The sequence below is a fragment of the Ostrea edulis genome, chromosome 7, assembly GCF_947568905.1.
Source record: "Ostrea edulis chromosome 7, xbOstEdul1.1, whole genome shotgun sequence".
Lineage (NCBI taxonomy): Eukaryota > Metazoa > Mollusca > Bivalvia > Ostreida > Ostreidae > Ostrea > Ostrea edulis.
In genome coordinates, this window is record NC_079170.1 from 43,081,792 (window position 1) to 43,094,459 (window position 12,668).

A 12,668-nucleotide genomic window follows, 5' to 3' on the forward strand; every position below is an offset into this window, starting at 1 on the left:
GCAATGTCTTCTTCCATTCCTAAGTTTCTCTTCTGGTGGTGCAGGAACACACTATTTATTGTTCTAGCACATTCGATTGCAAAATTATAATGAAGTGCTATTTATTGTTCTAGCACATTCAATAGCAAAATTATAATGGATTGCTATTGTTTTAGCACATTCAATAGCAAAATTATAATGGATTGCTATTGTTTTAGCACATTCAATAGCAAAATTATAATGCAGTACTATTTATTGTTCTAGCACATTCAATAGCAAAGAACAAAGTACGATTGTATACATAAAAAGGCCCAAAAATTTTCTCTCTATAAAATGTGTCTGAAATTAACCTTAATCAGCGTTTTAAGAAAGTAAAATATATGCCAGGTATAGTATGTCAACAAAATCAGAATGATATTCCTAATTGGATAGCATTATGACATCATGAATAAGACATTTCCCACCTTTTTTTTCAAAATAAGCCTGAAAACTGTCAAATGTCATACAGATTATTGCTCAAGAAAATATGTGCGCATTTGTCGAGCATAATGAAAATGATATATATTGTGTATTATTTTAAGATGAAAAACACACTTGAATATGAATTTGCTCAACGCATGAGCTGTATGTTTTCTGAAAGGAAAACCACCTGAATTTGTGGATATTTTCCTTGAAAATGGCATTTTTGCAATTTTATGCCAACTTCTAGCTCTCATCATCTGACACAAATCGTTTTGCTGATCAAATTTAGCGGATTTTGGGTTTGCTCACGGAATGCTATTTATTGTTATTGCACACTCAATAGCAAAATTATAATGAAGTGCTATTTATTGTTTTAGCACATTCAATAACAAATTTATCATGGAGTGCTATTTATTGTTATTGCACATTCAATAGCAGAATTACATGCATAATGGAGTCCTATTTAGAGTACTGACTTATAATCGGTGCTATTTTTTGGCATTCATCATGAATTAGTACACTTTACATTACCACAGTACACATTCAATATCAACATTACAGATTGTGAACATCACAGATTTTAAACATTACAGGTTATGAACATTACAGTTAATGAACATTACAGGTTATGAACATTACAGCTTATGAACATTACAGATTATAACATTACAGCTTATGGACATTACAGGTTATGAACTATACAGATTATAACATTACAGGCTATGAACATTACAGGTTATGAACATTACAGCTTATGAACATTACAGACTGTGAACATTACAGCTTATGAACATTACAGATTTTAAACATTACAGACTATGAACATTACAGATTATGAACATTACAGGTTATGAACTATACAGATTATAACATTACAGGCTATGAACATTACAGGTTATGAACATTACAGCTTATGAACATTACAGACTGTGAACATTACAGCTTATGAACATTACAGATTTTAAACATTACAGACTGAACATTACAGACTATGAACATTACAGATTATGAACATTACAGATTATGAACATTACAGGTTACGAACTATACAGATTATAACATTACAGGCTATGAACATTACACATTATGAACATTACAGATTGTGAACATTATAGACAATAAACATTAAAGATAATGAATATTACAGGTTGTGAACATTACACATTATATGTGAACATAACACATTATGAACATTACAGATTGTGAACATTATTGGTTGTAAACACTATACATGGTAAACATTACAAAGTATAAACATGACAGGTTATAAGTACAAGTACTACAGGTTGTAAACATTACAGATTATAGATATTACAGGTTAGAGTTAATGAAGAACAGTGTATGTTCAATACATGTTGTGTCTTGCACTTTTAGTGCCTAGAGTAATATTTTTACAAAATATCTAAACAGTATACACAGGCATGGTTGCACCAAAGTTCATGTGCATGCTTGCAGAGTGTATATATACAATTCATATGTCTGTAGAATGTATATACAGACTGTATATACAATTCATGTCTGTACAGTATATATATCTATACAGTATATATATACAATTCATGTCTATACAGTATATATATACAATTCATATATCTATACAGTATATATATATACAATTCATGGGTCTTTGCATTTTACACATACAATTTATATGTGTCTGGACAGTGTGTATTTATACATTTCATGTGTTTCTACAGTATATATACAATCTGTGTCTGAGCATGATACATATACAATTCCTAGGTCTATACATTGTACATGTACTATTTGTGTGTTTGTGCATTATACATATACAATGTAAATATACATGTATGTCTGTACCGTGTAAATATGCAATCTGTATAGTATACAATACAATTTATGTATTTCACTTTAGAAAAATCAGCTAGAATGATTTATGTTTCCCAGAGATTGTGGAATCCAGCAGGAGTTGAAAATTGGAAAGAGTGCATGTTAATGAATTCCATCTATCAGAGTCTGGTATCCCCTGGCAACTGAGGCATGAAAGGAAACAGACTAGCTTAGAGCCAGTGTATGTTTCTGGAGAAATAGTGTGGGTACCCCATATAGAGAGTACTACTTTAGTGTGGGTACCCCATATAGAGAGTACTGCTTTAGATATTGGTCCGATTTTTTTATGATAAAAGGTGCTAAGAGGATGATCTTTATTGATCTCTGAGTCAAAGTCACAGTTAATGGTTACCTGTAGAAATGTATTCTATATAAATAGCATACTGTTCATTCACTTCAATTTGTAGGGTCAATTTTTGTAGATTGCCAAGGTTTTCTGGTTTTAGTAGAATGTAATTTTGAGAATTTTGTTCCGTGGTTTGAGATGTCATGTGCGGTATATTTTTGAGATATCACATGCCATGTTTACCATATGGATAGTACCATTCGATTTCTACATTTTGATCCATACTTGCTAAAGAGATAGCAGATTGAAACCCTCTTGTTGATTAGGTCAAAATCGGAGACATTGATCGAATCTAATAGTGTTGTTAATACCTCAAGCACCATTCGATGTGTAACACTTCTTTTATGATAATTACAACAAAAAGAACACAAGTATAGATAAAGCTGCCCACTGATTTCTCTGGCTGCCAAGGAATCCCTATAATTAAATACATTAATAGAAAGAGTTGCTTGTCATTCTCGTACTTGCTATATACTTTGAGTACATTGTAAGTAACATAATATTGATTTAAAGTTGATGTTTGAGTATGCTATCAATTCAATCACATGAGAATAGGTGCTTTAACAGTTAGCCATTAAATATAATTTTGGTTGAAGAAAGATACATTTTAATTTGAACAAAATTAAGCTAGCAGTAGAAAGATGCATAGGTTACCAGAAATTATATTTTGTGAAGAAAAGTTGGATTAATATTTCTCATTTAAAAGAGGGGAAATAACTCATAAGAAATTTCAAGATCATTGAATGGATTTAGGATATTCATACAAAACAATTCATATTTACAAAAGTCGTAAGCAAAATACATGCATGTACATATTGAATAAGATAACATGTTTGGTGTTGCTGCACAGTTGGAGTTTTATGGATCAAATATCTTTACAAATCTCATGAACTCTTCACTCGATCACCTTCAACATCATAAACTGAGGGGTATACACAATGAAAATGTAAAGATAACAAACAATGATCAATTTCATAACTCCTATAAGGAATACAAAATAGAGAGTTGAGCAAACATGGACCACTGGATATACATATGTACCAGAGGTGGGATCAGGTGTCTAGGAGGAGTAAGCATCCTGTCAACTGGTCACACCCGCCGTGAGCTCCTATATCTTGATCAGGTAAATAAAGTAATCCATAGTCAAAATCGGTGTATAAAGAACAGCTTAACAATAGGTATGAAACATCCAACAGCATTTGACCCAATGACAGGTTGTAATGGCAAACTAGATTATACATGTATTAATGACCATAGAATTTGTGAAATGCTGACCTTAAACAAGACTGTTGATAACATCAATACCTGTATTAAAAAACATTGTTGTGGTTTGGCCTTTATGGACCATAGATATTGACCTTGTAGCTCAAGTGGGTAGAGCACCTGACTCAAAACGCAGAGGTCCAGGGTTCGATTCACAGTTCAGCCATAAATTTTCTCCTTTCCTTTTGCATTTGGTACCATAGACCAGCGCCAGGAACGGACAGGTGAAAATGTCTGTCATGGGGATATAGATCCTGGGTTAATGTCTTCAAGGTATAAAGACATTTACGGAGGGAGGAATGTGGAGGTCAGACAAGTTCGATTGCCGGTAGCCAGATAACTCCGTTGGTAGAGCACCTGAGTAGGGATTCCGGGAGCCAGGGTTAGAATCCCGGTCTGGTCCATTGCATTTTCTCCCTTTCTGTTATATTTGGTACTGGAGACCACCCCCAAGATTTGCAGATGAAAGTCTTTTTGGGGGCAAAAGAATTTGGGTTGTGTATCTTTGAGGGTAACGAGAATTTAAGAAGGTAAGGCTGTACTGGTTAAGCTATAAGCACCTTGGATATTAGCCTGGTTAGCTCAGTGGATAGATAACTTGACAAGTAATGCAAGGGTCCTGAGTTTGATTCCTAGACCAAATTTATATTTCAATATGTCATACATCGATACCTCATTGTGGCAGATGAAATCACAAAATAAGCCATGATCACGGTGTTTTATTTCATGCACCACTTAATATCAAATAAATATTAAATGTACATTTTCAAACAAAATGAGAAACATTAACAAATTAATCATAATAATTTACATTCCCACAATTATCTTCCTTGACAAATTCTTAAAAGTACTCTTAATGCCTATGAAGTTTGAAATATCACAGCAAAATGTTGATCTGATAAACACATGGTAATTGTACTTCCAAGACAACACCATCCTTCTCAGACCTTGTAAGAAACATGTGGAGAGACTATCTGTACATCTCCCAGTCTCTGTTACTACTGAGGAGAAGCACATTATACAATGTTTGTCATCCATTTGGTCTACACTTTCTCTCTAGCTCCCAATCTAACCGTCACATACACAATTACTGACTATCCATTCACAACACATCGAGTCTTCATGTTAGGACTCATTTGTATCCATAGTAACTCATTTGTATCCATAGCAACTCATTTGTATCCATAGTAAATAGGAATTTCATCATCGCTGTACTTCAGGGCCGGCACGTGTCTCATCATCTTCATGGCAGCATGTCTGAAGTTAGGAAGAACAAGCAAATTTAGTGAGCTAATGGTCCCCTGCTTCAATTCTTATAAAATACTTCATTTGTACTTTCTAGAAGGGAGAGACAACTTATGAAGACTCTCCTTACAAAATTTCAGTTATGTACTAAATCACAATAATACAGGTAATTCCAGAGAAATGAGGTTATCTTTAGTGACCTAGTGACCTTGACCTTTGATCTCAAAGTAATTGATGTCATCCTGTGATTGAGACCTTTCATGTGAAATTTCTTCATCAGTGTTGTATCTTAAATAGTATTTGAGATATCATCTGCAAACAATTTCTTAATACCTGAACCAATGACCTTAAATTGTTGACCTAAAACAACAGGGGTCAACAAGATTTTTCATGTAAGGCGTCATTACTACATATAAATTCTAAATTTTATCCAATATATCGTCAGGACAATTCACATTTTTACCTCAACAGAAGTCATCCGTAAGACATAGAGACCCTTAGAGTGAAGTTTCATTGCTAGAAATGAACTAATGAAGACAACGAACAGTAATCAAGCTCATAAATCCTGTGAAGAATACAGAATTAAGAGAGGGACAAACACTGACCCCTGGGTATACCAGAGGTGGGTGAGATCAAACAGCATTCGAAATATCATCCAGAGACCATTTCTCACAATATGTGACCGGTGACTTTGACCTTGGATAATCTCTACATCATAAAGACCCTTCTTGCAAAGTTTCATTGCTAAAGCTGGCACTTTACTTGAGATATCAGCCAGAAACTAAGGTATTGCACAAAGACAAACTGACCCAAATTAATATTCTCTGCGTTCGTGGAATCTGAGAGGAAAATGCTTTGAAGGGAAGGGAAAGTAACTTGGAGAAACAATTTTACTTGACGACACAAATAAATCATTCTTGGATGACAAACGTTTACATACTTGGTGATTCCTTTGCAGTATAACATGGTGAGGTATTTGAGTTTCTTGCAGCCTTTGCGTAGATATTTCAAAGCTTTATCTCTGAAAGAGACAAATCAAACACATTTAATATACCAGTAATACTAGAACATTTTTAGTACATGTTGAGAAGCCTTGTCTGTTGTTTGAATGATTACATGTACTTGCTGGTAAATCTATGACACACATTTCTGTTTTCTGTAATGGGTCCGGTGATGTTGAAGCCTTTTTTTTTTTATACTGGAGCTTGCAATTTTCATGAAGTATTTCAGCTTAATATGATTTTGAAGTGTAGGACCAGGTCAATTTGAAGTCTACTGATTTTCATCTATGTCTGGAGATGGTAATCTTGAAGCTTACTGCTTTTTATATTGCAGCAGGTGGTTTTGAAAATTACAAACTTTGTTTTCAAGACAGTGATTTTGAAACCAGGTACAAGTATTTACAACAGACACTTACATGATGATAATACAACCACTGATATCCAGCATGCAATGGCAGAGACACTTATGTGATGATAATATAACCATTGATATCCAGCGTGTGAAGATTACGAGACACTTACGTGATGATGATACAACCACTGATATCCAGTGTAAGATTGCAGACACTTACGTGATGATGATACAACCACTGATATCCAGCGTGTGAAGATTACGAGACACTTACGTGATGATGATATAACCATTGATATCCAGTGTGTGAAGATTGCAGACACTTACGTGATGATGATACAACCACTGATATCCAGCGTGTGAAGATTACAGACACTTATGTGATGATAATACAACCACTGATATCCAGCGTGTGAAGATTACAGACACTTACGTGATGATGATACAACCACTGATATCCAGTGTAAGATTGCAGACACTTACGTGATGATGATACAACCACTGATATCCAGCGTGTGAAGATTACAGACACTTACGTGATGATGATACAACCACTGATATCCAGTGTAAGATTGCAGACACTTACGTGATGATGATACAACCACTGATATCCAGCGTGTGAAGATTACAGACACTTACGTGATGATGATACAACCACTGATATCCAGTGTAAGATTGCAGACACTTACGTGATGATGATACAACCACTGATATCCAGCGTGTGAAGATTACAGACACTTACGTGATGATGATACAACCACTGATATCCAGTGTAAGATTGCAGACACTTACGTGATGATGATACAACCACTGATATCCAGCGTGTGAAGATGATGGCAGACACCGGAGAGATACTGGATACTCAGATTGGTGATCTGAAAAGTTCATTTTCACAGGTACATGGGAACGAATGTTTCATTGTTTTATAATGTTTTATATGGAAGAGACCTTTCCATTTCACATGCAAAGATCTATATTTAAAATAGAAACTTTAACTTACAAACTATAAATATACATTAGAAAAAATGTCTTAATTTGTTATAATATAAATGGAAAATGTGGGATAATTTCTACATGACTGGCTTTGTTGATTATACAAATTTCGTACCCAACACATCATTTTCATATCCCCATTTTACAAGAAATCATAAATTTAATCCTTGTATAATACTTCAGTCTGAAATTTTTTTTCTGTCAGATGTACATTACATGTACATGACTTGTACGTATCAATTTAACTAACGCCAGATCTCTGTCTAATTGTTTATGCACATGTAGTAATTACTTGCTATTACAACAAGGAGAAAAAAGAACCAAGGCACTTGCTATTACAACAGGGAGAAAAGAGAACCAAGGCTAAATTTCATCAGATTGCATGAATTACTCTTATTCTAATATGATGTGTACTCCTAATGGGTAATTTTACTACAAGTCTGCAAATTCTTGTAATACGTAATATAAGAAAAATTAGACTTTGTTTAAAATTTCATTGTGTCTGTGTTATTTACTGCATCACACAGTCAGCTATTCACCAGTTTACAGTCAGCTGCTCATCAGTTTACAGCCAGCTATTCACCAGTTTACAGTCAGCTGCTCATCAGTTTACAGCCAGCTGCTCACCAGTTTACAGCCAGCTGCTCATCAGTTTACAGCCAGCTGTTCACCAGTTTACAGCCAGCTATTCACCAGTTTACAGCCAGATGCTCACCAGTTTACAGCCAGCTGCTCATCAGTTTACAGCCAGCAGTTGATCAGTTTACAGCCAACTGTTAATCAGTTTACAGCCAACTGTTCATCAGTTTACAGCCAGCTGCTCATCAGTTTACAGCCAGCAGTTGATCAGTTTACAGCCAACTGTTAATCAGTTTACAGCCAACTGTTCATCAGTTTACAGTCAGCTGCTCATCAGTTTACAGCCAGCAGCCGGTCAGTTTACAGCCAGCAGCTGGTCAGTTTACAGCTAGCTACTGATCATTTACAGCCAGCTACTGACCAGTTTACAGCCAGCTGCTCCCCAGTTTATAACAGGCTACCCACCAGTTTACAGCCAGCTGCTTACCAGTTTACAGCCAGCTACTCACGAGTTTACAGCTAGCTACACATCATTTACAGCCAGCTACTGACCAGTTTACAGCCAACTACTCACCAGTTTACAGCCAGCTAAGTTTAGGGATGTTAGATAACGACAGCAGAAGGCAAGGTTCTTGATAGCACCATCTGTCAACAGCTGGAAATAAAGAAGAGTATGGGTTGAAAGGTGTTTATCTTCACTAACACCCACACCAGGTATAAGTACTCAGAATCATCTTTTTTAAATTTTCGTTTGACTTCTCACAATTTGTTGTACAGGGGAGTGGTACCTTGCAGTGTGATAAGTCCAGCCTCTCGATGTCCTTACATTGCTGTGTGAATTTCTGTAGACCCAGGTCAGTGATGTCTGCACACTCGGAGAGGGTAACGTCCCTCAAGTGGTTATTGTATTTCCCCAAAGATGACAGCCCCTGTAAATAAACAAAACAGAATACAACTCCACATACTGATGGTCATGGCTCATTTATATTGTAAATTTGTGGAATTATTTGAATTTTTGGAAGTCAATTATCATAGATTGGCAAGATTGTACCATTATGTTGGGATGTCAATTTGTGGATATGGTTTCTGTAGATTCATACATCATAGGACTTTGTGTAAGATTGTTGTGGTTTGAAATTTTTTGAATAAGGGCATCCATTGACAGCCTCAAAAATTGAGCCCTCATAAAATGTAATGACTCCACAGAATACACATGTAAGGGCCAGATATCATCTAATTGACAGGCATATTGATAAAAACAGGATCTGGAAACATATCCCTCACATGGCATACCAAGGAGTGCTTCATACAGAAACACAAAATACTGCTTTATAATACTTCATCCGAACAGTTACAGCCGGATATATCCAGAAACACTAGACACTGCTTACCTCATCCAAACAGTTACATCCGGATATATCCAGAAACACTAAACAGCCGGATATATCCATGCAGAAACACTAAACACTGCTTACCTCATCTGAACAGTTACAGCCATGCAGATATCTCCAGGGAAACTAAACACTGCTTACCTCATCCGAACAGTTACAGCCGGATATATCCAGGGAAACTAAAGCATGCAGCTGACCCAGAAGTTCTATCCCTGATTTCTCACTGATGTGTTCACAGAAACAAACACTCAGGTACACCATATTCTTAAACCTGCAATTCGAATAACCACAGTCATGATATTTCACATTAACTTTCAAAACTGATACATACTGTAAGTTGCTTTGATTTCACATTAAGTAAAATCTACTTTTAAAATTTTGATTATGAAAGCAATATGATGTTATTTGAAATATTCTGAATAATAATGTCATTCACTATAGGTTTGATTTCGTGGAAAAATGATAAATCATGAACATAGTGAAATTAAAACCATCCTGTTCATTTCCCAGTCTTTAGTATTCATATCTTCATCGCTGTTTTGCAAGTCTGGGTGTTATTTTGGAATAAAGGACTGAATCGCATCATTTTCCTTTTAAAGCGAGCGCAGTTTGGTTGCAGTTTTGACTGACAAGCACTTACTTCCTGATATTAAACATGGCCATGTCTCCCACTCGTATACAGTTAGTCAAGTTCAGTTCCCTCAGGGACCCAGCACATGATCCTTCAGCCAAGTTCTGGACGCCCGTGTTGGTTATCCTGCCAAAGAATTGTAAGCATTACTTCAGACACATAAACTATCCAGTCATTATCTCACAGGTAGAGGTGCTCTTTTTATATAAGTTATCTTTAAATCATACGAGGACTTAGAGATTTTGTTACTTATAGAAATGTTCTAATAATGCTCATTCTTATGCACTACACATGATAGTGTAGACTCCTTCTTTTACGTACTAAATACTTTTGAAATATCACGAAATGTCTCAAATTGTGAAAACATGAATTCGCAAGTAGTCTGTTGATTAAGAGTTTTTACATGTATGTCAACAATATAAAAAAAAGTGAGTAATTTTATTTCATCAGCGTTGCTTTTCGATAAAGTACCCAATAATGAATTCTTCACATCGTATATCTACAAATCTTCATTACCTGTTTTTAACATCACAAATTCAATCATATTTTGTTCTCATTAGATAAATGGTTATTGTGCGTAGATTACTTACTGCACGACATCAGCTATGTTACAGACGACAAGTTTCGTGCAGTTTGCGATTGCCTTCAGTGACACGTCTGTCAGTCTCTGGCAGTCTGCCAAATACAGATGCTCCAGGTCTGTACAGTTTTTCCCTATTGCTTTCAGGGATAAATCCGACATTCTCTGGTTACCTAAAAAAACCCAGAAATAACATGTCACACTGAGGAAAAAAACCTCTGATTAATCAAAGTGACACAAATAAGTAGAATGAGTGACTCAGTACCTTGATTATGAATCACATATAATTCATCACTATCAGTTTAAACATGTTTTCGGCAAACACAAAGTCATGATGTCTATATCAAAGTTATAGACCCAAACAGATAAACAGAAAACTTGATCTCCAAGTGCCACATTGCTCTACATGTACATGTATATGTTCATATGATGCAAAATCTACCAGCACACAGAAAAGTTTTAAAATGCAATATTTTACAATGCGCATATTCATATTACAATACTATTGCGAATTGCAAATTAATTTCACAAATTTTCGTACGACGGTATACAGTTGTGTCTGTATAGGAAATAACTAGTGTCTGTATTACATAGTAAAATATCAGCAAGAAGGCTATTAATACTGTAATGCGTTGGGGTCGATCTAACTGTCAGAAAGAACATACATTTTGTTTTTTCATCCTGACAAGTCCATTATGCTACTAAATTCTACATTACATATATTAGCATAAATCTGATCTGTGTTATCACCACAGAGATGCATATTAGTTACCTTCTACTCGCAGTTTCCGGAGATGCCTGTTGTTAGCCAGTCGTTTGAATGTTTCGTCAGTCAGCAGTGGCGATCCAAGGATGGACAGGGTGTGGATCTTGGTACATTTAGCAGCTATGGCCTAAAAAAGCATTGCATAAACCAGTACTGTATAACGTGTAAATCTTCTTTTGTTACCAATGAATACACTCTGAATCCGTGTTTTATACTGAATTGTACAGGATATCTGATTTTTGGTAAGTACTGTATCTAGTTTTATTCATGAGGCTTTCATTTATAAAAATTTTTTGAGTACACTCGCATCTTTGATGGCCATGAGTTTCTAATTTTAAAATGCTAATCTTCCAGGGTTTGGAAAGAAGAGAAGCCTATCATAAAACCTTCGCAACATGAGATTACAGTAAAACTTTAGATCTCATAACAGATTTCCTGTCTGCATTTACTAACATAATATAAACACAATATCAACCATTTTCGATAGTTTCCTATGGTGCATGCATTAAAAAAGAGTTTCGTGGAGATTTTCTGATGCAGTCATTACATGACAACGCTTGAGGAGAAGATGGAGGTACAGAATAAGACTTCAGATACTCACTATCATACAGTCGTCATTGAGAGTCGGAAACTCATTCAGAATTAGCGTCTGTAACATAGTACAACCATGTGAGAGGCTCTTAAAACCATCTGGAGTTATCTGGAAGAAGAGCATTTAATGAGAGTTACATCCTGAAGAAAATGCAAATCAATAAAAAGAATAATTTCCACTTGAAATAGTTTTTCTGACTGATTATTTAAAAATTCAAGCAGAATCTGAACTGCATCTTCAGTGAAATTCCCTCCGGATTCCTTACAGTGGATTAAGGCACCAGCTTACCTGGAGGCATCCAGACAAGTCCAGGTATTCCAGTTTCTTACTGCACTTTCCAGCAGACAGGTACTGCAGTCCGCGGTCAGAGAACTTCTTACAGTAGCCCAGACTCAGGAACTGGACATTGTGGCAGTACCTGGTCAGCGAGGAAAATGGGGTCATTTCAGTGGGTGGAGAAATGTGGTCATTTCATTGGATGGAGACACAGGCACTCAATGTTTTAAATATATACATACTATTAGATAAAAAATATGTCTTCCTATAAATAAACTGGGAATATGTTTATAGGAAGACAAATATTTTATCATATTAAATATTAAAAATGTTGAGTGCCTGTGGGTGGAGGAATGTACAT

The 12,668-nt window shown here is 35.5% G+C and overlaps 1 protein-coding gene across 7 annotated transcripts in view; it reads right to left on the minus strand.

Moving 5' to 3' along the window:
- Positions 1-4,605: 4,605 nt before the first annotated feature.
- Positions 4,606-12,668, minus strand: part of LOC125655667 (dynein regulatory complex subunit 6-like) — a 29,657-nt gene continuing 21,594 nt past the window's right edge. For all 7 annotated transcript variants that reach the window (XM_048886054.2, XM_048886049.2, XM_048886053.2 and 4 more), the window contains 11 exons: positions 12,320-12,449; positions 12,041-12,139; positions 11,446-11,566; positions 10,684-10,846; positions 10,103-10,219; positions 9,604-9,733; positions 8,860-9,000; positions 8,646-8,726; positions 7,292-7,374; positions 6,087-6,167; positions 4,606-5,158 (listed from right to left, as the gene is read on the minus strand). In XM_048886054.2, coding sequence (XP_048742011.2) covers positions 5,074-5,158; positions 6,087-6,167; positions 7,292-7,374; positions 8,646-8,726; positions 8,860-9,000; positions 9,604-9,733; positions 10,103-10,219; positions 10,684-10,846; positions 11,446-11,566; positions 12,041-12,139; positions 12,320-12,449 — 1,231 coding nt within the window. In that variant the 3' untranslated portion in view covers positions 4,606-5,073. The remainder of the gene's footprint in view (positions 5,159-6,086; positions 6,168-7,291; positions 7,375-8,645; positions 8,727-8,859; positions 9,001-9,603; positions 9,734-10,102; positions 10,220-10,683; positions 10,847-11,445; positions 11,567-12,040; positions 12,140-12,319; positions 12,450-12,668) is intronic.